Raw genomic sequence first — 26415 nt, 5'->3', positions numbered from 1 at the left:
AATGAGTTGAACAAGCGCTAAGACCGTAACAGAAGATCCATTTCATTTGTCTTATGTTATAAATATACTTTGATACTCAAGACCTTAATCAAAATGAGTTGAACAAGCGCTAAGACTGTAACAGAAGATCCATCTCATTTGTCTTATGTATAAATATACTTTGATACTCAAGACCTTAATCAAAATGAGTTGAACAAGCGCTAAGACCGTAACAGAAGATCCATTTCATTTGTCTTATGTTATAAATATACTTTGATACTCAAGACCTTAATCAAAATGAGTTGAACAAGCGCTAAGACCGTAACAGAAGATCCATTTCATTTGTCTTATGTTATAAATTTACTTTGATACTCAAGACCTTACTCAAAATGAGTTGAACAAGCGCTAAGACCGTAACAGAAGATCCGTCTCATTTGTATTATGTATTGACCCCTTGCACGCACGTCACACGCGGCAACTCTGCCACGCTCACCATTTTGGTGGTCAGTAGGTTTACGTGTATCATGCACACCTCAATGTATAATGCACAGTGACATACCCCAACAATATGGCGCATCCAAGATTATTCTGATGATGACGTTAGGTGAATCGGGTCAATAAGTATACTTTGATACTCAAGAAAATTTTGAACTTATTTATGAGACTCATAGTCACAGGCATTGTCCAGTCATGAGTTTATTGGCCTGGTGCAGAGCTCACTGGCCTGGGGACTGGTCCAGTGTTAATTTCGAGCCCTGCCCTAAACTCCCAGTGAGTGGTTTACTAGGATCATCCTTCATAAAGCCTGGTTCATACTTCCTGCGAATGCAAATGCGATTTGAATTTTGACGTCACAAATTTGCACTGAATAAATCTGAACAGTTGAACTATGTTCAACTCCTGCAAAACATTCGCTGCGAAAACAGTCATGTAACATCAAAATTTGCAAAAAAATGCGTAATATGTATCCCTTGCAGTAAACTCTAGATTGGGTTACATAATATAGATTATCTTCAGGTTCAAGTTCCTAAATGGTGTGGCGGCACAAAAAACAGTTTAATTTGATCGAATATTGATTCCTTTTCGTAGACACAAGTAATCAAGCCAATACCAGGTGAGCTCATCTCCAAGAAACAGCAAGGACCAAGACTACCTTTGTATGAACTGGTCCATGGCCAGGCACCAGAACTGTACCCTGAAACTGAGGTGAGTACTGCAGCAGATTTCACAAAATGCTAGGATTAATCCTATCTTGAGTTAGGGCGAGTAAGTTTTGGAACTTAGGATGGGTTCAATGCGTCCTAACGTCTTTGGTAACAGAGCTTAATTCGTCCCAAGTCCTAAGATTAGTCCAAATCTAGGAAGAGTTTGGTGAAATCGACGGCTAGACCCATAATAAAGATTGTCTTTCTCACATACTTTAATTGAATTGAAGAAAATAGTTTCGACATACAAAAAATCTTGAAAACATACCTTTCCCCACATTGATTGTTTGCTATTTGTATATATTTCCGTATTGATTTGTATTGCCCTCGTTCAGATTGTATTATCACAAACCGCTGTGATCTTGATGGAATGGCGGTATATCAAATTATATTGTACATGTATGTGTCAGGCATGATATTCTTCCTTCTTAAAGCCATTGGACACTTTCGGTAAACAGTATTGTCCAAAGGCCCACACTTCGTGTATCACAACTTATATATAAAATAACAAACCTGTGAAAATTTAGGCTCAATCGGTCATCGGAGTCGTGAGAAAATAACGGGAAAACTTACCCAAGTTTCCGCACGTTTCGCTGTGTCATGACAGGTGTTTACTATTAATCCGTAATTCTCGATGTCGAGAATTGAGAATTGTTTGAATGTTTTCTCAAAAAGTAAAGCGTTTCATGGAATACTATTTCAAGAGAAGTCTTTTACCATTACCTTCTGTAAACCCTGCAAGTTATTTGTAAATCTGTGAACTTTGATTTTTTTTTCTGTTTCGAAAGTGTATAATGGCTTTAAGTTTGATTTACATGTTTGTTTTCCCCTTGAAAAAGTCTGAATAATAATTGTGATAAAATAGTCTAAAAAGTATATTAAACCCTACACTAGTTGTGCACGTGTAAGGTCAGCCCTTGTACTATAAATGAAATTGTCCTACTTTTGTCTAAGGACTAAACATCATGCCTGATGTCAGGCCTGGAGTTACACGCAGGCTGCCTAGAATCCGTTGATTCTGGTATTAGCCTAGGTGCCCTTCAAAAGTTTCCCATTGACGTTAAGATTTTCCAATGGAAGTGTCCTTTGCAAATTGAAACTGGCCTTGCCCTTCCAACATGTTTCAAAGATGAAATTCTAGGCCTGTGATGTACATGTATGTATATATTATTATTATCCTGTAGTTACTTTCTTGTGGCGTTCTGCCAAGCACCCTGACTGTCACATCGTCCACAGCTGAAGACTTCAAGTTCATCTTGAAGGAGCACTTTACCCCTGACATCCTGAATAGCAATGAGGGACTGACTCTTGGAGATGGTGGAAGACTTGTACCTGATGAAGCTGGCACTGCAGGAAAGAAAGAATTTCTCAAGTAAGAATTCTCACCTTTACTTCACTTTTTTAAAGTGAGACGTTCACAAACACGGTCAGTCACTCCAAGGATCTTGGCTGTCGACTCAAATCAACGGTTTGACCAATTAAATTGAAAAATTGCTTTCTGGGAAAACATGTTCTTTGTCAAGGTTGTTAAGCTGTTGTTATTTGGCCCAATTTTATAAAGGTGCTTAATTTGTCCCATGCCATTAATATCACTTATTCTTCTTATTATCTCTGTACCAGTGCCTTGCTTGATAGCCCCGATGTAGACCCCAAGTTAACTATTCCTATGCCATTAATTATGGAATAACAGTACGAGGACCCGGTCTTCACTGCGTGGTAATGAATACCTTTTTACCGAATTACACGGCTGAATTTGTCCAAATTTTGTGACTTCTTCTCTTGGCGATACTTCCAGACATGTTCAGGGGTCATATTTGAGCTTTTGATGGTCCATCTCTTTCGTGCGTTAATCACATTACTGATCGTTGAGACCAGTGACTCTTTTAAATAATGGTCTGTTCAGCGCCTTCACTGGGGTCAAAGGAGACATTTGATCGGCTGATAGCTGTTCTTTGTGCATTAAAACGCACGCATAAGCTCAGCGTCCATGTAGCATGTCGCTGTAAACAAGACCATATATGGACAAATGAGTTTATACGCGCGCACCTGTTACCTCAAAGTTGATACATTTTCAGTGCGTATGCGCAAGTGCGCAAAGTTGCAATGAAAATAACATGTATATAAATAGGCATGCGATACAGTGCAACGCGCAAGTTTTACACAATGTATACTGATTTAGGGGCCACTTAATCACTATTATTCCAAAGACGGTCTTTATACCGCACGTTAATACACTCCCACGTGACCTGGTTTTGACCAATCAGAGACTTGAAACCTTCCAAGGTAGTTATTAATATCACTTATTCTCCTTATGATATCTCTGTTCCAGTGCCTTGCTTGATGCCCCCGGTGTAGACCCCAAGTTCCTGACATCAGACTGGGTGAATAATCACTACCGCTGGATAGTCTGGAAACTAGCTGCTATGGAAAAGGCCTATCCTTATTACTTGACACAGAGGTAATGTTCACTTTCACTACTCACCGTTATCAGGGCCTAATTTCATAGAGCTGCTAAGCACAAACATTTGCTAAGCATGAAATTTCTTCCTTGGTTAAAACAGGATTACCAACCAAATTTCAATTTGTTGCATATTCCTTGTTACTGGTATTCAGCTGTTGTTTGCTTATCCTGAAAATCACGTTGAAATTTGGTTGGTAATCCTGTTTTTATCAAGGAAGAAATTTTATGCTAAGCAAATTTTTGTGCTTAGCAGCTCTATGAAACTGGGCCCTGGCCTGTATGCTTCGTTTTTGAAAGGGCAAGGGCACCAGCATATTTTCTTCTTGGTAAAGGGCAACTCCATGAGGAAATTGTAAATTTCTACCGTGGCATTTCAAGGGCACCAAGTCAATGATCAGGGGGCATGGAGGCAATTGCCTTCATTACCTCCATGAAGTATCAAGCCTTCGTTTTTTACAACAATTCTAGTTTTGCTTGTCACACTTGAGGGTATTGAGTACAGTTAGTTTCTTTTACCAACAGTGCATGCTTGTCTATGTGTCTTCTGTCACCCAATTTAATGTGTGCATCTATTTTGTCCACAACTCTACAGAAGAAAACAGCAATCTTATATTTTATTAATAAATTCCTCAGACAGTTTCGCTATTCCTATTGGTGGAGAGCGCGTCATGTGGGTGTGTATAAACCTTTGTTTATGACCGGTAAAAAGTGTTAATTCATGGGCGTGACACGCGACCTTGCACCTGTTCTTTTAAGACAGTTTCTTCATTCCTATTGGTCGAGAGCAACGGCTGAAACAGTTGTGCCACATCATGCGATACGCGCGACGCGCACAGCATTCCCATATAAGGAGTTGTTTACCCGAGAGCGGCGGAGGGCTTTACCATTTCATAGCTGGAGGGGTGTTGTGTTGAAAGAAATCATTTAACAATTACAATTTTTGCATTTATTTTACTTTTTGACCAAAAAGTGATGATGTTTTTGACCGAAAGGTATTTATGAATGGGAATCAAAGTGTGTTGAATCGGTTTTCAACAGTGGTTTACACCCGCCGAGGCCTGGTTCTTGATAATTTACCTCGGTAAAATTATCAAGAACCAGGTCCCGTTGGGATTAAACCACTAGTTGAAAACCTCTTCACCACACATTGATTCCCTTATTGAGATTGCAGAGTAGGATTTTTATGAACTGTTTCTATAAAGAAAAAGGGTGTACCAGAGTATTCAAAACTTTTCCAGCTGATATTTTTTAAGAATTTGCCTGGTTTGAAAAATAGGTTGTTTAAAGGCAGTGTACACTATTGGTAATTACTCAAAATGATTGTTAGCATAAAAACTTACTTGGTAACAAGCAATGGAGAGCTGTTAATAGTATAAAACATTGTGAGAAACGGCTCCCTCTGAAGTAACATAGTTTTTTCGAGAAAGAAGTAATTTTCCATGAATTTGATTTTGAGACCTCGGAGTTAGATTTTGAGGTCCCGAAATCAAGGCGTCTGAAAGCACACAACTTCGTGTGACAAGGCTGTTTTTTCTTCCATTATTCTTTGCCAACACCCTCTAAGAAGAAATCTGCTAGCGAAATTGGCGCCATAGCCTCAGAGGCAATGGACACGTTTGGTAGTTACAAACAATTTTCTCAGGCATCTGAATTTTTCAAAATTATCTCGCAACCTCGACGACCAACTGAGTTCAAATTTTCACAGGTTTGTTATTTTATGCATATGTTGAGATACACGAAGTGAGAAGACTGGTCTTTGACAATTACCAATAGTGTCCAGTGTCCTTAAGAATTTGCCTGGTTTGAAAAATAGGTCTTTCAAATTGTTTAATTCCAATACTTGTTACTTGTAAAAAAAAAAACCTCCTAAAACCCTGTTATGTTAAAAATTGTTGATGATATTATTTTTATCTGATTACAGGTTTCTGACACCACACCAAGTCCTCCTTCAGCTGAAGTACCGTTATGATAGAGAGATCGACCACGCCCAACGCTCCGCCCTCAAGAAGATCCTTGAGCGAGACGACACCCCGTCTAGAAGGTTGGTCCTGTGTGTGGCTGGTATCCACCGTCAAGGCACTGGTGAAATTGCAAAGTCACACCAGGGTACCACAGGAAAAGAGAATGAAAAGGTAAATGGGAAGAAAAGGAATGGTGAACAAAATTGCCTTCAAATTCTAGACTGGATTTGAAAATGTTTTGCTGATTCAGTTAAACTAACATTATTATTACTTGAATATCACTGCTCTTTCATTCTTTATGGGTGCGTTCCTTTAGCTTCCCTGGGTCGACCCCGGTCTGCCCCGGTACGTTCGAATAGCTTGACGGGGCTCACCCGGGTCAGCCCCCAGTGCCCTGCTTGTGGAGTGGGTCACTTGGGGTGACCTGAGGTGCATGCCGTCACCACGAGAGGGCGAGTGTGATCGTTCGATTAGCTCTTGTCAGGGGCTCACCCGAGTGAGCGCTGCGGGGTCGACCCAGGGAAGCTAATCGAACGCACCCAATGATTATATGAGGGTGTCATGGCCGAGCGACTAACAGCATCAATTCAAGTTCTTGTGGTTAAAGGAACACTACAGAATTGGTAAAAAAAAAAAAAAAATCAGGAAGATCACAGATTTACATAAAACTTACACGGTCTAATGATGATGATAGTAGAAAACATCCCATGAAATATTTCTGTCTGAAATTTCATATTTGATGAGAAATAAATAATCTTATTTTGCGTTTGGAGTTTATCGCTCAGTGAGCGTTTTATTCATTTTTTTTTTGGTACGATGCAATGCAAAATTTGTAATCGGTTTTTCACTATTCTCTTGTGACCCAGATGGCCAATCGATCTCAAACTTCTACAGGTTTGTCAGTTTATGTATACGGTGGATTACATAAAGTGCTTACACTTCCAGCAACTTCTTTGCTAGCGAAACCAATTCTGTAATGTTCCTTTAAGTCATAGGAGTGTGGCTTACTATAATTTCTTCTTTCCACCCAGGGGTATAAATGGGTACCTGCAAGGGTAGAGGTTGAAATCGTGTTTAGAAAAGCCTTCTGAGCGCTACGGTTGCCCAGGTTGTTTACTCCCGACTAGGGCACTGAGATGGTTATTGTGGAATGCACTATATAAAAACTTGTTTATTGTTATTTGTTTCTAAGATGGCAGTCTCATCTACCCCAGTCCTCCTGATGACTGATGGATGGTATGCAATCAAGACACTAATTGATAAGCCGTTAGCGGGTCTGGTGAATGCAGGCAAGATCATTGTAGGGTTGAAGCTGTGTATCTATGGAGCAGAGCTTGTTGGATCACAGGATGCTTGTTCACCATTGGAGGTTAGTCATATAAGATGTCATTCCAAAATTCCATGTGAATAATTGTGAATATAATTCTGGTACTGAAACCAAGGATGCCTTATAAGTGAAATTCAAATGGAAACTAAAATGGCAATGACTAAGAACTGTATACACAAGTACAATACAAACCATCAGTACTGAAATATTACAAATTAAAAATTGCATCGCAAAAAAGGGTGTAACTAGTTTACATCATAGAAGTGGCCTTTACAAGAGGAAAGTTGCTGTTTCCCTTCAAGAATGAAATTTGATTTACTTTTTTTAGTGCTGAGGACGCTGTTCCCCAAAGCTCTGTGAAATCTAAAACAAAAGACGATACAAAAAAGGTTGAAATTCAGTCATTTTGACATACCTTCTAAAATTTGAATACTATTTTCAGACTTTTTGTCAGCGATGGGTTGTTATTCTGATAAAACAGAAACATGGGTTATTATGATAAAACAGGTGCAGTAGAATAAAAAGCACGACAAGTGCTCAAAAGAACATACCTGTAATCCAGCAAACCAAATATTCATTGATACCTCATCATGCAATGTCTCAAAACTCATTTCTTCCAGAATCTTTTGTCTGTTTAAACTTTGGTTTTGTTTTTGTTAAATGCGCCATCAACATCATGCATGACAGATACAAGTGTTCATTAATATTATTTTTATTAAAGGCAGTGGACACTATTGGTAATTACTCAAAATAATTATTAGCATTAAACTTTACTTAGTGACGAGTGTGGGTGCATTCGATTAGCTTCCCTGGGTCGACCCCGATGTGGCGTAATTAATTTTTTTCCAGGACAAACGTGGGCACACAATTACCCCTCGTTCGTCCTGGAAAAGTCGCCTACTTTGTTTTCTAGTACGAACGTGTGCAGATGTTTACCCATGCTCCACCTGGAAAAAAAAACAGACTCATCATCACGTGAGCCTTCTCGTGATGTCAGTGCACCTCGGGTCAGCCCCAAGTGACCCAATCCACAAGCGGGGCTCTTGGGGCTGGCCGAGGTGCACTGACGTCACCACGGGAAGGCTCATGTGATGATGTGTTGGTTTTTTTTTCCAGGTTTGAGGACGAACGTGGGGTAATTTTGTGCCCGCGTTCGTCCTGGAAAAAAATTAAATACGCCACATCGGGGTCGACCGAGGGAAGCTAAACGAATGCACCCACTATAAAACATTGTGAGAAACGGCTCCCTCTGAAGTGACATAGTTGTCATTATTATCTCGCAACTTCGATTTTCACAGTTTTTTTTTAATGCATATGTTGAGATACACCAAGTGAGAAGACTGGTCTTTGACAATTACCAATAGTGTCCACTGCCTTTAAAGCCATTGGACACTTTCTAAACAGAACAAAAATTAAAAGTTCACACATTTACTAATAACTTACAGGGTTTACAGAAGGTAATGGTGAAATACTTCCCTTGAAATATTATGCCATGAAATGCTTTACTTTTTGAGAAAACATTAAAACAATTATCAATTCTCGATATAGAGAATTACAGATTTATTTTAAACACATGTCATGACACGGCGAAACGTGCGGAAACAAGGGTGGGTTTTCCCGTTATTTTCTCCCGACTCCGATGACCGATTGAGCCTAAATTTCCACAGGTTTGTTATTTTATATATAAGTTGTGATACACGAAGTGTGGACCTTCGGACAATAATGTTTACCGATGTTGTGCGATTGCTTTAAATCTCACAAGAGGATAATGTTATCTAATTATTTTACAGTGTTGTTCATTTTCATATAAGTATCATTCATGGTTATTATTCTTAATTTTAACATAACAGGTGCCAGGAAACCTGATGCTCAGGATATCAGCCAACTCCACTCGTCGTGCTCGATACGATGCGTTACTTGGATTCCAGCGCTACCCTCAACCTTTCCCGATATCATTGACGTCATTATACCCTGATGGGGGTATGGTGGGCTGTGTGGATGTAGTGGTGGTCAGAAGCTATCCTATGCAGGTATGTTTCCTATGGAAATAACATTGACGTCATCGTCAAGCCATTCTCATTTTGCAAAATAAATAAATATGAATGTTGTTTTGTTTAGAAATGTAGATACTGAACTAGCATGGAAATCATGGGAAATGCTAACTCTTTTATAGTTTCAGTCGTGTGGATAAAGGTCAAATCTTGCGACCAATTGCAGCATTTTGGTACAATCTGCGTGTGGCTGCTTTCATTTCCAACAGACTAACCTCCAGGGGTGGATTTCACATAGAGTGTTGACTGGTCTTATCTCGTTTTAGGAGGAGTTACTCATCCTAACTTAGGACTAGCCTTAAGTTTTAATTAACTCCATAGAGTCATAGCCCTAAGTTCATTGAAGTAAGGAATATCTTTGTGAAATCGATCCAGGAGTGTTAACTCCATCCTAAGGCATTTTGGTTTGAACTTTGTCCATGTCCATCAAACTGTTTTAATATACACATAATGAATGTTTATGAGTGCAATGGTTCGAATATGTTCATGAGTTGAAAGATGGAATGTTCTATTCAACGAGGCGGACGCACCATTGCACGAATGAAAAACATTCATTATTTGTTTTATATAACATCCAAGTAGATCTTTGTCATTTTGATTGAAAGATACAACTTTCAAAACAAACAATTTCAACTGTAGAAGCCGAATGCTAGTAATTTTACTATGCCTTCTTGCAGTAACACCTGCTGCGTTACCAAAGACACGCGCACGCAGTGATGTTTTTACTCAGCTTTTTCGTTCCATCCGAAAAGTACCATTGCACGCTGCCAGCGTGCAATGGTACTTTACGGATGGAACGAAAAAGCACGGTGAGTGACTCAGCGTGCAATGGTACTTTTATTTGCTATCACGTGACGGACAATCCTCCAATCAAATGGCAAGGATCTGCTTGGGTGTTATATAATATGTAATAATAGCTCACAGCCCAAATCCATAGCACACAGACAATTGATAAGCCTCCATGCAAGACATGGGGGGATTTTACCAATTACTATTGAATCTCTCAAAAGGTGTATGGGGTGTAAATTGGATTTTTAAACAAGTCAGTGGCTGGGTTCCAACGGGGTTTCAATGACGCTGTCTTTGAAATATTTATTTGACAGCTGATTGTGATTGTTTCCTCAGTACATGGAGAAGCAGACTGAAGGAGGTTGCATCTTTAGAGGGAGACGGGCTGAGGATAAAGAAGCAGCTCGGTTTGCTCAGGAGAAACAGAGACAAATGGAGAGACTCTACTCCAAGATACAGAACGACTACCAAGAGAACGAGAAGAAAACAGGTAGGTCAAAGGTCAAGTTCATCAGTGATAAATTATTTTAAACAGTATCATATTCAAGATCTGAGCAAAATTTCAATTAGCATCCCAGTGGTATAAAGTATGTTGCTCTAGCAGAATTTTGCCTAGTACAAGTTCTGGCCTTGAAGTTTGTTCTTGAAGGAGCACAGTAATTTTCCTAGAGCACTTTTATGAGGAAAATAAAAATTTATTGGAACTTTGCACCACAGCAAAAGCAATGGGCACCCTGGCAATTGCTGTTGGTGCCATGGGTTAATTTGATGCCTGCCAGTTATAAAACACATTTGCTCATTTATTTGCCATGAATGCTTTTGTGCCTGACATTTGTATGTGTAATTTCCTTCTGTTGCAATGCACTGTCTTATTAGTTTAATTGATTATATTCATTTGTTGTTGTTTGCATAGATACTGATGATTGTGCTATTTGATAACCATCTACCACTCTCCATCTTATTTTCCTTCTATGCTCAATTTACTTGTGTACCCATATGATCTTTGACTGTGTTATTTAATAACCATGCATTTTCTCTTTTCATTCTATGCTCAATTTACTTGTGATCTTTGACTCTTTTGATCTGCATATTGATTTGTTGATTTGTACTCTGCGTTACATGCACAATGTTAGGATTAAAAATGAGCCCAACAAATGCTCTGGATTGCAGGGCCATGGGTTTGAAAATTCTGTATTTCACATTTCGTCAGTCTGTGCTCAATTTACTTACAAGTAAACCCTATTGATCTTTGACTGTTTTTATCTGCATATTGATTGTTCAACATATATTACTTGCTTGATTGATTGATTTGTACTCTGTGTGTTACTAACATGAGCAATGATTTGGATTTTGAACCATGCTCTAAGCACCTGTTCTTGCAGGGTCTTGGGTTCAAATACAATCTTATGCTCAATTTACTTGTAAACTCTAATGATCTTTGGTGACTGTTTTTATCTGCATATTGATTGTCCTACATACATTGATTGGTTAATTTGTTCTCTGTGTTTTACAATCACGTGCAATTTTGGCACCTACTCTAGATTGCAGGGTCTTTGGTTCAAATCCATTCTTTCTCTTTTCATTCTATGCATAATTTATACTTGCTAAACCCATTGATCTTTGACTGTTTTTATATCTGCATTTGAATGTTCCACATACATTGATTGGTTAATTTGTTCTCTGTGTGGAACAAAAATGTACCATTTTGGGGTTCCAACTGACCTCAACTCCTGCTCTAGATTGCAGGGTCTTGTGTTCAAATCAAATCTTTCTCTTTTCATTCTATAGATTCATAATTTATACTTGCAAAACCCATTGATCTTTGACTGAATATCTGCATATTGATTGTTCAACATACATTGATTGCTCGATTGATTGATTTGTACTCTGTGTGTTACTAACATGTGCAATGGTTCTAGAACGCAGGGCCTTAGGTTCAAGTACAATCTTTCTCTTTTCATTCTATGCTCAATTTACTGAATGTGTATATTGATCTTTGACTGTTTTTTATCTGCATATTGAATGTTCCACATACTTTGATTGGTTAATTTGTTCGCTGTGTGGAACCAAAATGTACAATGGAGATTCAAACTGTTCTCTCAACACCATTGGTTCGAATCCTATTTTTCTCTTTTTCATTCTATGCTCAGTTTACTTGTAGACCATATTGCTCTTCGCCTGTTTTCACTTGCATTGAATGTTCCAGTGTATACATTGATTTAATTATTTGTTCTCTGTGTCAAAACTTATATTTATTTTTTCAACTTATATTTATTTATTTCTATACTTCATGTGTCAAACTAACATATATTTTGTCAGGATTCGAACCAGTTCAAATCTTGACATTAAGGTTTGAATCCTACCCATGTAACCTATGATGTTTTCCCCTGCAGATCTCTGAAAGCTTAAAGGATAACACAAGAATACCATTCCTTAATTGCTGATACAATTATGACATAATTTCAATGTCATTATTTGCTTTTTGCTTGTTGATTCTGTACATTGCCCATATATTTTATGTGTATTTGTTTTCCAATGGTTGATTATTGTGTACCCATACATTATAACTCCTTGCAAATGATACAATCAATTTATGTGTGTCCTTCTCAAGTGCAATGTTGTTTAGAATAATTGTCTGCTCAAAAAAAACAGCATGCCAGTAATGTGTGTGACACTTTGGAACACTAGATGGAAGCAGACAGACCAGTATTATCAAGTAAATATCTACTATTGTTGTCATTCTTGGCATAGACCTTTTCGCAAATACTCATTGCACAAGCGCCAACTGTTGAATGGGGTGCATTCTGGTCTAGCTAGCGATCAAACTTGATCGCTAGCTAGACCAGCATGCACCTCATACTACGCCTAACACCTGCATACATAGTTTTTTCCGATAAGGTCTATGTTCATATTGTTTTGAGAACCTGGTATGTCTGCTGCCACCTAGTGTCCTGGAAAGTAACCATTTGGATCATGATTTAAAAATCAAAATGGCAGACAGGATGGTTGTTTCACACAATTCTGAAATGTGATTGTGTCTAAAACAGCCATGTTTATTATTCTTCAAATCTTTATATGGAGTATTTCATTCTGCTTTTTCTATTCCTCAACAAGTTGTTTTCATTGACTTCTTTTCCACTGCATTATCTTCATTTGTTCATTTTGTGATATGATGCCATGCATTATTTATTTCCATTTGGGAACATATATTATGATTTTGATTAATCACGGTTATAATGAGATAAATGTTTTTACTTTTTATAATTGAGTGTGTGCAATATTGACCTTTGTTTAGAAGTGTGTGTGTGTGCAATATTAAGTTTAATTGTTTTCTTTTTGTAATACATTTTGTCTGTTCTCAGATAGGCCTATGCTATTTACATATATGTAGGCCTACTGTAAACTTTTATTTATGAACTTATTTTAATTTTAAAATTGCTTCCAACTTTGTTTGCCCTCAGAAAAGTCACCAATTTATTATTAAATAGCTAGAAAGCCCCTCATTAGCCTTATGTGGCTTACCCCTTAAACAAAATTATTCTCATACGTTTACTATTATATTATTATCCACGTTTACCATTTCATGTTCTAATATCTTTTTTTGTTATTATTTCTTTTGAAATAAGTGAAATCCAATCGTAGGTTGATGTCCAGCAGGAAGCTAACGAGATCAGAGGTAGAGAAACTCTATAGTGGCCAGGAGGTCTATGAGGCCCTCAATAACGCCCTGGATCCAGGAGCTGTGGAGGTAAGAACCTCTTCAAGACACTGGACACAATTGGTAATTGTCAAAGACCAGTCTTCTCACTTGGTGTATCTCAACATAAACATAAAATAACAAACCTGTGAAAATTTGAGCTCAATCGGTCGTCGAAAATGCGAGATATTAATGAAAGAAAAAAAAACACAAAGTTGTTTGCTTTCAGATGCTTGATTTCGAGACCTCAAATTCTAAATCTGAGGTCTAGAAATCAAATTCGGGGCAAACTACTTCTTTCTCGAAAACTATGTCAATTTAGAGGGAGCTGTTTTTTACAATGTTTTATTCTATCAACCTCTCCCAATTACTCATTACCAAGAAAGGTTTTATGCTAATAATTATTTTGAGTTATTACCAATAGTGTAAACTGTCTTTCAGGATAATATCCCTCAAACTCTCCAGTCTCCTGATGATGACTAGAGCAAGCTCTAAAAGGCGTTTCTTCCTTTCATTACTCTCTTGCAACTCTGATGACCGATTGAGCTCAAATTTTCACAGGTTTGTTATTTTATGCATAATGTTGAGATACACCATGTGAGAATACTGGTCGTTTACCAACAGGTCCAGTGGCTTGAATTGTCATGACCGGGATTCGACCAACACTCTGCGGACAACACCAGAGCTTTGGTCCGGTGACCTAGACCTCACGGCCACCCCACTTCACAAATACCTTGCTGTACAAGCTTTCACAATCATCTTGACTATTCACTTATACACTGAAAACTGGGCAGGACATATCAGCTGAATTTCCAGGTGTGTTTCAGACCTGGGCCCAATTTCATGAGCCTGAAAGCACAAAAATTTGCTTAGCATGAAATTTCTTCCTTGGTAAAAACAGGATTACCAACCAAATTTCCAAACAACAGCTGAATACCAGTATCAAGCAATACGCAGCAAGTGAAAATTTGGTTGGTAAACCTGTTTTTACCAAGGAAGAAATTTCATGCTAAGCAAATTTTTTGTGCTTACAGGCTTAATGAAATTGGGCACTGCATGCTGTTGCAGCTTTGTGATTGTGGAAGTGTCATGGCCGAGCCGTTAAGGTCACTGATTGAAGGTTTGTTTTATCTGATCAGCAGAGTGTGGCTTCGAGTCCTGGTCGTAACACTTGTTTCCTTGAGCAAAACACTTTTAAAACCATTGCTTCGTCCTTTGGATGGGACAATAAAGCTGTAGGTCCCGTGTGTTACCCGTGTGTTTTACAACTATGTTGTAAAAGACCCCAAGTACACACTTATCTCTAAGAGAAGGAGTTCACCCCGGTGTGTCTGGCAGTGCGACTATCTTCAATCATGAAGGCTGAACTAGAAAAGGAAGAAAGAAAAACAAAGATAGATTTGTACTAGAACCCCATGCAACTCAATTCTACTTGTTTGCTTGACCCTTAGGCTTTGCTATCTGAGAGACAGGTGAATGTATTGCATGATTATCAAAGGTCCCTGCACGAGAAGAAACAGTCGGATCTCCAGGGGGAATTCAAAAGAGCCATGGAGGAACAAAAACAGGTAAAGCATTTTATATCTTACAGGTAAGCTTGGGCGATATCTCGATATAATCAAAAAATCGCGATACCATTTCTTAAAGGCAGTGGACACTATTGGTAATCACTCAAAATAATTATCATCATAAAACCTTTCTTGATTACCAGTCATGGGGAGAGGTTGATAGTATAAAACATTGTGAGAAACAGCTCCCTCTGAAGTGACGTAGTTTTTCGAGAAAGAAGTAATTTTCCACAAATTTGATTTCGATACCTCAAGTTTAGAATTTGAGGTCTCGAAATCAAGCATCAAAAAGCACACAATGTCGTATGACGAGGGTGTTTTTTCTTTCATTATTATCTCGCAACTTCGACGACCGATTGAGCTAAAACTTTCACAGGTTTGTTATGTTATGCATATGTTGAGGTACACCAACTGTGAAGACTAGTCTTTGACAATTACCAATAGTGTCCACTGTCTTTAAACGATTACCATATCGTCTTGATTTTTTGTTAATCGAATTATCGGCATATCGTGGTTTTGATGAAGTATCACGATGTCTTCCCTAATTGAGACGTCTTGCAACCACAACGGGCTTTTTAAAAAAAATATAAAGTCCCAGAACCAACCCCAAGATTCCCCAATTGAAAAAAACAACATCAAAGACTTTAGCGCCCTGGCAGTCTCCCACAGACACTTCAGAAGTAACACAATGTATCAATTACCTCCCCTGTGTGGGAGCCTTGTGCGCCGCCTCACAGAACTGCAGACCACAATTGGATCATACTACACAAACCACAACCCATCCACAACAGTTTTATGAATGAGAGGTCACCCCATGTGCATTATGGATGCTTATTGGTTAGCTAGAATGAAATGGGCAGGATATACACACATGTAAGCATAGTCATGCGCAGTAGACACTTTAAAATATACTTTATGTGTGTGTAACTCATAGAGCTATAACACCATGGGTAGACAGTACAATGTACACCTCACAAATCCATACCTCGATTTGTTTAGCTTTTAGAAATAAAAAAAAATGGGCACAGTAAAATGTCAGAATTTTATACTTCAAATATAAATCGCGATTTAATCAAATATCGCGATACTTTTTTGACGATATATATATCGTGGGATAATAAAAGCAATATCGCCCAAGCTTACTTAAAGGGTTGAGGTTTTTTGGGTCAAACTGTCACGGTTTGAAGATATTGATAGTAGAAAGCTTCCCTTATTACTTGCTGATTTGCTGTAGGTTTTGAGAAATGAGTAAAACAATGCCACAAAAATCATTTTAGCATTTACAATGTATTGACCAGTACTGCTATTTACGCAACTCCCCTGAAAACATTGCTCTCTGATTTTCACTTTTATTTCCCACAAAAACTTGACAAGTTAGTTTTCTGCTTACTTTCATGGGTACAAGCGTATTTCACAGGTGAACATGAAAGTTGCATGTATGCCGCGCCAGTGCAAAAACGTTGTATCTTGATTTTTAACAAGTAGGTTTCCATGGTCATTAATTTTTGGAGTAATAACCAAATGTATCCCCTGCATTTATGGCTTGTATGGCCTAGGAGTTCAGAGCACCGAACTCAAGCTCTTGTGTTTCTGATCATCAGTGTCGGTTTGAGTCGCAGTCATGACACCTATGTCCTTAAGCAAGACACTTAACCATGATGCTTCGTCCTTCGATTGGGACGTAAAGCCGTTGGTCTCATGTGTTGTGTTATGCACTTTGAAAGAACCCAGTGCACTTATCGTGAAGAGAAGGGGTTCGCCCCGGTGTTCCTGGTTTGATTGGCAGCATATTGCGGCTCAGCACCTTGCTGTAAACCATGACAAGGTGCTATGTGAAAGGAGTAGGTCTCAAAATTCAAACGTAGTCCATAAGACCTTGGAGGAAAGTACTGAATGTTGAAGCACCTTGAGGGTCACTGAGTGACGAATATGAGCGCTATATCAGGAGCCACCATTAATCTTATTCTTTTACTACTTAGGAGAGCCATGTGGAGAGGAGCGTAACACCCCTCCTAAGACTAAGAGTGGTAGATGCTCTTAGAAGACATTCAGCTGAGGAGTGCGGTACCCATCAGCTGACCATCTGGAGGCCCTCTGATGATGTCACACAGCTACTCACTGAGGGAAAACGCTTCAAAATATTCAACGTCAGTACGTCCTCTGGAAGGTAAACAAAAGTTTATTGTTTGTGTGAAGAAAAAAAATTGTTTAGCTGTTGTTGAAACTCTTTAAGATCTTGTCTCAGTTGTGTCTTTTGAAATAACTAATTTGTCATAAGTGGTTGAGAAACTCAAATATAGCTTGCAAATGACTTATTAAACTATTTGTTTTCTAGACCTAACAGTATTCATTGAGGTGTGCACTTATATAGATGATGTGACCGGTGACATCACCTGTTTACAAAATAGCCACAGAGCCTGGACTTCCTGCAGGCACGATTTGTACACAGCTCAATGGAACAAAACATAAAATCTTATATTTTATGAAGATTGCACTGTCCAATTCTCATCAACCTTTGATATGATGAAAGGGGGCACATCTCAAAACTTGTCCAGCTTTTACTTTCATAACTCTTGGATTTATGTGGAAATTATGACACAAAATGTCAACTTTCCCATATGACCAGTGCAGTATCTTGCCTGCCAGAATACTCAAAGAATGTACAAGATCACACTTATTGTAAACATAGGTCACATAGTCTATACATTCATGTCAATTAAATAAATTTAATTGTCTTAAGCCCTGTTCGTACTTCCTGCGAATGTGAAATGAATTCTGACTTTGCAGCCTGTTTTTCACTGCGATTGTTTCACAGGCGTTGAACACATTCCAACTATTGCGAATTATTTGTTGCGAATTTGTGACATCAGAATTCATATCGCTTTCACAGGAAGTATGAACCAAGCTCAACTCTATACAACATTTCCTTCTTAAATTGTTAGGTTCAGTGTTGGATCTAATAATGTTCAACTCGCCTCAACTCGCGGTACCCGCTACCAGGCAATTGCACTCGCTACCAGTCACCCAGTTGATGAAGCCCCCTACCTCCAGAGAGAATCGTTGAGATTGCCTGATACCCTACGGCCTGGGTTCAATCCAGCCTATGGTGAAGTAGATGTCGTTGGTGTTGTTGTGCTTATTCAGGGTGCAGGGAACAGTACTGGCAAAAGGTATGGTGCTAAAAGTGGGCAACATAAATTGTTGGTTGCAGGGATGAGATTTCTTTGTTTTTAGCCAAAATCTGTTTTTCAAGAACCCCCCCCCCCCAAGGAGAAAAGGAACACAAAAAATTGAAAATGCTTTATTCTATCGAAAGCTTCTGTTCTTCTAACCATGTCAGTTTTTATGCCGTTAATATAATGAGGGATTACCAAACATACACCTTCCCTTTAAGAACAATAAATGATTATTTGCATATCAAATAACTCTTTATGCTAGTTACTTGTAAAGTACAGGGCTCTAATTTTACAATGAACCAATGTTGGGCCAGTAAACTTATGACCGGACAAGTCCAGCGGTCTATGTTTTATTGTTGTCTTTGTGTCTGATAAATACCTTTCAATTCTGTTGAGTATCAAAGTATACTTGATACCAAAAGAGACTTATCGTTTCTTACATGTCTGACTGCTTAAAATTAAAGGTAGCGGACACTATTGGTTATTACTCAAAATAATTGTTAGCATCAAACCTTACTTGGTAACGAGCAATGGAGAGCTGTCGATAGTATAAATCATTGTGAGAAACGGCTCCCTCTGAAGTAATGTAGCTTTTGAGAAAGAGGTAATTTTCCACAAATGTGATTTCAAGACCTCCCTCAATAATATTTTGAGGTCCCGAAATCAAGCATCTGAAAGCACACAACTTCAGGTCACATGGGTGTTTTTTCTTCCATTATTAACTCGCAACTATGGTGACAAATTGAGTTCAAATTTTCACAGGTTTGTTATTTTCTGCATATGTTGAGATACACCAAGTGAGAATACTGGTCCTCGAAAATTACCAGTATTGTCCAGTTCCTTTATATGAAATCAGTGAAATGCATGTTGTCAGGATTCGGGAAGGTCTTCTTTAGATTCTGGTTGTGCGCAAACATTTCTTAACTGGTCCAGTTAACATTTTGAACTGCTTACAAGCCCTGCGGTCGTCTGGAGTTTTTCCCCAAATACAAACCCTGAACTTATGACAAGATGAAATTTTGAATAATTTTTTTGTCTTGTTCCTGTTTTGATTTCAGCACAAGTCGGACAGTATATCTCTGTGATGCTCAGGCTAACTTCATTGCCCTCAGGTTTTGGGGTGGATTACAGGTAAGGTGTGATTGGAACGTTTCAAGGGACCACCAAGGCAGTGACCAGGGGCAACAGAGGCATGCCTACATGAAACATGTGTTAAAGGAACACGTTGCCTTGGATCGGTCGAGTTGGTCTTTGAAAAGCGCTTGTAACCGTTTGTTATAAAACGCATGTGGGTAGAAAGATGTTGTAAAAGTTGAATGCAATGTTCCACACAAACATGCCTTGAAATTGCACGGTTTTCCTTTTACCTCGTCGAATAACACGGTCGGCCATTTATGGGACTCAAATTTTTGACTCCGATAACTGGCCGACCGTGTTAGTTCGCACATTTAAAGAAAAACAACGCAATTTCAAGGCAAATTTGTGTGGATCAATGTATTCTACTCTTAATACATGTTTCCAACCATATGCATTTCATAACAAACGGTTACAAATGCTTTTTGTAGACCAACTCGTCCGATCCAAGGCAAGGTGTTCCTTTAACATTATAACTAGTGACCTTTTAGATTGAACAACTTTGATTTTTCGTTTCAATAACTGCTAATCCCAAATTTTGTCATTAAAGGCGCTGGACAACTTTGGTAATTGTCAAATACCAGTACTCCCACTTGGTGTATCCCAACATGCATAAATTAACAAATCTGTGAAACTTTGACGCAGTTGGGCATCAAAGTTCCAAGAGAAAAATGAAAGAAAAAACACCCTTGTTGCACAAATTGGAGTGCTTTCAGGTGTCTAAAAAAGCTTCGGGCCTTAAGTCTTTTATTATTTGAGTGAGAAATTGCCTCATTCTCAAAAACTATAGTACTTCAGAGGAAGTCTTTCTCACACTATTTTATACTATCAACATCTCTCCTTTGCTCGTACCCAAATAAGTCTTTATGCTAAACATTATTTTGAAAAAAATCCCAATAGTGCCTTTAACATTATAACTAGTGAGCTTTTAGGTTGAAACAATTTGGTTATTGTGATAACTACCAATACCAACATTTTTCTCTAAAGACACTGGACACATTTGGTAATTTTCAACGACCAGTCTTCTCACTTGGTGTATCTCAACATATGCATAAAATCACAAACCTGTGAAAATTTGAACTCGATTGGTCGTCGAGGTTGCGACATAATATTGGGGGGGGGGGGGGGAAACATGCTTGTCACACAAAGTTGTGTGCTTTCAGATGCTTGATTTCAAGACCTCAAAATCTAATTCTGAGGTCTCAAAATCAAATTCGTGGAAAATTGCTTCTTTCTCGAAAACTACACTACTTCAGAGGGAGCCGTTTCTCACATTGTTTTATACTATCAACAGCTCTCCTTTGTTCATTACCAAATAAGTCTTAATGCTAAACATTATTTTGAAAAAAATCCCAATAGTGCCCATTGCCTTTAACATTATACCTAGTGAGCTTTTAGATTTAAACACTTTGGTTTTGATTTCAATAACTGCCAATACCAAACTTTTTCTTTAAAAGTTATTGATAGATTTTTTTAATATTGCAGGCACACTGTGTTGATAACATAATCAAGCCAGGATGTTTCCTGGCTGTAAGCAATCTACAGTGGAGACCCAACAGTGGTTCGTCTAGCATCCCTTGCCTCCATGCAAATGATGCTGTGGCGGTTACCACACTCCCCAAAGCCACTCATCTCAAATTGGCAATGCAGCATCTACAACAGACCATCAAGGTAAAGCTTGTTGTGTAACTCACTCAGGAAGTGGTGTCTTTGCAAAGTGGTTTGGAGCACTGGACTCAAACTCTGGGCCAAGTTTCAGAGAGCTGCCTAAGTTTTCTGCTAAAAGCAGAAATGAGCAGGATACCAGTCACAAATTATGTGACCTGGCAAAAAGCCTGTCAGCAAAAGCACTTGCTTAGCACAGAACAGTAACAGGTTACCAGCTCAAATTACATTAAATTTACATTGTTGTGGCTGGTGAGTGACTCAATTTTTGCTTAGCAAAGAAATTTGTCAAGCCGTGTTTTCTCCTTAACGCTTAACAATTTTCTGCTAAGCAGAAATGAGCTGTTTTTAAGGTGATCAATGTAATTCTGTTTTGGAAATACCAGTCATGGGATTTGTCCAGGTTTAAAACAAAAGATGTCCACCACATTTTCGTGGATAAAATTGCACTTATTAAAGTTAAATGTGTGCAACCTGTGAGAAACTTCAAGACGATGTGTGCATTGTCGACCAACTGAAAAAGTTGATTAATTTTTGTTTGATCCTTTACAGAATCCCAAGGCTTTCGCACAAAGCATGGAACAATCGGTACAGGACAGAATTGCTATCCAGTCCAGAGTCCCAACACCTCAGACTCCGAGATCAGGCCATATCCAACTCCCATCAGCCATGCCTTGTTCAGCCCAAGGAGCCACGCCCTGTTTAGTCCAAGGAAACACACCCTGGGCAGTCCATCGAGTCACACCCTTGGCTGATAATGGACCCAACAGGTGTATGGTAACACCCCATAGAACTCCAGTCAGAGGTCATTCCTTTGGTATGGATGGTGGTGCGTCTCATGCTCAAAACACCACTCCAGGTTTCCCAAGTGCTAATCAGTTCACTGTGGGGACCGGGGCTCACCGGGGAAGCCTACCAAGACCTCATGCAGCTTCTACACCCCTCCATTCAATCAACACCACCCCTATGAGAGGTAGACCCTCGACACACCCTTTTCCATCTCCGTATGGTCAGATGTCTCACACGGATTCACCGGAGAAAAGTCGATTCAATACATCCAGGAAAGTAGATCTCTTATCAAGAGTGCCTTCCCCACCTCCTCTGTCTCCCCTCCCTACCCCACCAGCTTACAGGGTCATGAGTAACTTCAGAGCCCCATCAGCCAGGACGTCAGTCCCACAACAGGGTTCAAGTTGCAGGTCAAGGGCCAACAGTGCATTCGGGGGTCAAAGAGCAAAGCTCTATCCGAGACCTCAAAGTTGGCAAGCGGAAGACATTCAATGCGAAGAAGTAAGACGCATTGATTTCGATGAGAATGCCACAAAGCCACAATCGACAGGACTTGACAGCTCTGCCATCGAAGCACCAGGAAGGCCATGTCCTCAAAGATCCCCAGAAGACATGACCGCAAGTCAGCAACAGGTCTTGGAAGTCCTAGGAATGTCCTATAAGAGCCTGGGAGAGATTGACTGGGAGTGGACCCAAAATACCCATTCTGAACCAAGCCAAGACTTCTCTTATGACACCCCAAGTCAATCTTCACCACCAGCTGAGGAGGGGTTACTGGAAGCAAAAGTTTTGGATACCAACAGAACTAAACCAAAAATTGAGGTTAAGAAACTCAAAGATCCATTATGTGCCCTTAAAGTTCCTGCAGTTGTTGAAAATCCTCAAAATAGTAGCAAAGAAAAGGAAGTAGAATCAGCAAGCGCAAGAAATCGCAGAGGCATTTCTCGAAGGGGAAGGTGTGGAAGAAGAAGAACTTACGATCCACCACATACTGACCAAGATTCTCCTAAGTCTTCCAAAGTGAGGACTGCAGAGAAGGAGAACATTGTTGATGGAAAAGGAGGTTGTTTGAAAAAAGCCTCTCTCGATCCAACTGATACTGGCGTCATGGAAAATGCCGATGCTGAGTTAACTTCCTCTAAAACGCCTGACCAGAAATCTGTCGAGGATACAGAAAATGTTAGTGAAGTAGGTGATTGTGTAAAGACCGCATCTCAAACTTCTCAAGAGATCAAATTAAGCGAGAAGGAATTTAGCAGCAGTGGAAATACTTCTTGCAAAGAAACAAGAGAAGCTACTGCAAAAGAGAAGACAGTTGAGAAGAGAAGTGCAAATAGTGGGAGGAAAAGGGAGTTGGAATCGAGTCGAGAACCCCCAAAATGTTCGGAAGATTCTGAGCAAACTCCAGGAGGGGTTAATGCTTCTGGGAAGCGCCCTCGTGAGTCTGCCCCATCAGGGCGGAAGAGAAGGGAACGGTCCAGAGTGGATTTATCCATCCTGGAGCAGAGCAGCCTCCTTGGGGATGAGTCCGGTGAACCAACGAGAAGACTGACCAGGTCTGCCAGTCAAAGAACAGCAACCAAAGGTGGCTGCAAGAAGTAAATAGGATGGCCTTGATTTGGAAGAGAATTGACATCTGGAAATATGTCACAGAGATTGTTCAATACTGGTGATGGAAATTATTCAGGTTTATTTATTTTGCAAGTACTCTTAAAGGCCGCTGGACACGTTTGGTAATTGTCAAAGACCAGTCTTCTCACTTGGTGTATCCCAACATTTGCATCAAATAACAAACCTATGAAAATTTTGACTCATTGGTCATCAAAGTTGCAAGAGAATAATGAAAGAAATAACAACCCTGTTGCACAAATTTGTGTGCTTTCAGATGTCTAATAAAAGGCGCCAGGCCTGAAGTCTTTTTTGAGTAAGAAATTACGTCTTTCTCAAAAGCTATGTTACTTCAGAGAAAGCCGTTTCTCACAGTAGTTTATACTATCAACAGCTCAAGTTTTTAGGCTTGTAATTATTTTGAGTAATTACCAATAGTGTCTAGTGCCTTTAATGCCCAGTAAATCCAGTCACCTAGAAACAATGTTCCAGCTTTTTAAACTTCCATTCATCTTTAAGAAAAGTATTTTGAAATAATACCAGATTTGGAGGCAACTGAATTATTCAAAAGTTGCCTTTTGAAAAAATCTTTTTTGCTTCAACGAGTATGGGCTGCGTACATTATGCCACCTTGGTTGGAGCGCTCAAAAACTTTTGTACTCATTAAGTAAGCATTACTGCTTTGCAATGATTTGTCTTCAAGTGACACCCGTGAGGGCGATATTTGATTTTGTGAAATCATTTACTAGGCCCTTTTTAAACCTGGGCTTAGGCTAAGGCCTGCGCTACTGCTCCTTCCGCCCATCTGAAGCTCTGTAAACAACGCGTGTATAAAAAGCCTAAAACCAAAGCCAAATCTGAGCTTACGACGCGGGCTCAAGGGCTTTTGGGAAAAGACTATGTTGTGTCTTCTCTTGAAACTTTAGACTGTACGAACACACTTTTATGAATTGATAAATGAGGCTTATTGTGTAATGTCATCATTCTAACCAGCATTCACTTGTTTATTGACTTTCAACAATCCCTTTGTGGTTGAAATATTTCATGCGTTTTCAATTCATTGGATAATGAACAGCATTTTTGTAAATACCAGTAAGGGTTTAAATGTTAAGTGTAAATTAATGTGCAACTGTTTCAGAGTTACTAATGTTTACAATTCTGCAGGGGATCCATGTGCCTTAAATTACTAAAAAATAACTGTTTTTCAGTGTGAACCAATGTCAATGTTATATTTTTTATAGCTGCATAATTTGACTAACGCCAATGGTTTTAACGTGTATTATTAATGGCATTCATGTTTGAATGCAGGAGTTGTGACAAAGCAATGTGCTTTAAAAATGATCCTAACCAGTCCATATACATGTAGTCCTTTGCATTTGCTTGGTTTGTTGTTTTGTTTTGTTATATTTCTGGAACAAAATCATGAGGTTCCCATATCCTCCATAAACGATTGGCACTGTACACCGGGACTTGAAACGACCCGCGACAACAGCAATTGCCTTTGTGCCTTGCGCTTTTGCTGTTTTGCCCTTTGCAAAGTTCCAATACTCATAATTGAATTCTGCAGTTTGAAATTAAAGCTACATTAACTATACAGCACACAACAGCACATAACATTCATTGTCACCTGTAATATATAAAATAAAATAAAATTACTTTGTAAGTAGTTTTTTAAAGTTTTGTATTAAGGTCTTTGTTAGAAATGCTTTCATAATGAGACCCATCCACCTTCAAATCACCATTCTGGTATGAAATACATAAATTCACTCAAAAGACGGACCCACCGGTCTAAATAAAAACGGTTTCGAATTGATTCCCTTGGAAAGGGGTGCTGGCCTGATTCATGTACTTCACGGAGGCGATTGCTTCCATGCCCCCTGGTCATTGCCTCGGTGCCCCTGAAATGCACCACTAAAAGTTTACTATGTCTATTCCCTCATATAGGATGCCCTGTACCGAGGAGAAAACGCTTTATGTCTTGGATCTTTCAAAAGCGAATCATGCATGCCTCTGGGGTGGGACTGGTTGCATCTTTCAGGCATTCAACTGTTCCTCGGATCGGCTGATTTCCTCTTTGTTTTTTTAAATCTCAGTTTTACCATTCCAAAATTTAAAAATACTGTACAACATCATTGAAATTGTTTAATTTCCTCTTTTTGCGGTGAAATTACAGTTGCATGCCTGATCTTTGGAGCAGTCAGTTAGTGTGTAATAAGTTTTACTTTTCGACTATTACTTATTCATTTGATTTTCCCTATACACCCGAGTGAGCATTTTCACTCACCTTCCACCGTTTTCACACAGTCACTGTCAAGTGCAATCAAAACCCCACATGTCTGATCAGACGTAATGGGCATAACTCATTGGTCCCATGTTAAAAATAAGATACCTTCTGTTATTAATATTAAAGCTAGAATGTACATGTACCGTGTCGGGTGCCGCTATTAATTTATACACGGCGTTTCAAACCAATCGTTTTAAATCAACCACCGTACGGCCATGCCAAGTTTTTTCATTAAATTTAGGCTAAATTGAATTATTGGACTGCGGCGGCCAATTGCGGGATGTGATGTGCTAATCTGTGAGTAGGTCCCCCTTAGTATCCACTTACGCCTGTGACTGATGTACATGACTTTTAAAGGCACTGTACACCTTGTCAACGACCAGTATTCTCACTTAGTGTTTCCAAACATAATAGCCTACATGCATTAAATAACCAATCTGTTAAAAAATTTACTCAAATGGTCTTGGTCGCAGAAAGGCCAACATTACAGTGTCTGTACATTCTCTTGATTCATCAGAGAGTTAGCATACCAGTCTAATTTGCATTATAGGCCTATGTACATGTACGGCACTTTACCTTGATAAAGAAATACTGATAAAAGAAGTAACTTTGTCCAAAATTACCAACTTGTACACTTGATAATGATTCATAGACAGTAGGTCTATGCCATCCAATATCAATAATCTCAAAACCACCACCGAATGTTGTCCATTATCTTATC

General features: G+C 39.0%; 1 protein-coding gene across 1 annotated transcript in view; it reads left to right on the top strand.

Annotated features, from left to right (window-relative positions):
* LOC117293449 overlaps positions 1-23546 on the top strand; it is a 42889-nt gene extending 19343 nt beyond the window's left edge. The window contains exons 10-23 of the mRNA XM_033775788.1: positions 1069-1185; positions 2369-2556; positions 3514-3642; positions 5567-5777; positions 6799-6975; positions 8784-8963; positions 10110-10263; positions 13400-13521; positions 14922-15038; positions 17018-17205; positions 17981-18208; positions 19273-19345; positions 20834-21019; positions 21566-23546. Of these exons, the coding sequence (XP_033631679.1) occupies positions 1069-1185; positions 2369-2556; positions 3514-3642; positions 5567-5777; positions 6799-6975; positions 8784-8963; positions 10110-10263; positions 13400-13521; positions 14922-15038; positions 17018-17205; positions 17981-18208; positions 19273-19345; positions 20834-21019; positions 21566-23404 (3909 nt within the window). The 3' untranslated portion in view covers positions 23405-23546. The remainder of the gene's footprint in view (positions 1-1068; positions 1186-2368; positions 2557-3513; positions 3643-5566; positions 5778-6798; positions 6976-8783; positions 8964-10109; positions 10264-13399; positions 13522-14921; positions 15039-17017; positions 17206-17980; positions 18209-19272; positions 19346-20833; positions 21020-21565) is intronic.
* The last annotated feature ends 2869 nt before the right edge of the window (positions 23547-26415 follow it).

Source organism: Asterias rubens, chromosome 8 (genome assembly GCF_902459465.1).
Source record: "Asterias rubens chromosome 8, eAstRub1.3, whole genome shotgun sequence".
Lineage (NCBI taxonomy): Eukaryota > Metazoa > Echinodermata > Asteroidea > Forcipulatida > Asteriidae > Asterias > Asterias rubens.
This window is presented reverse-complemented; position numbering and strand designations above follow the sequence as displayed.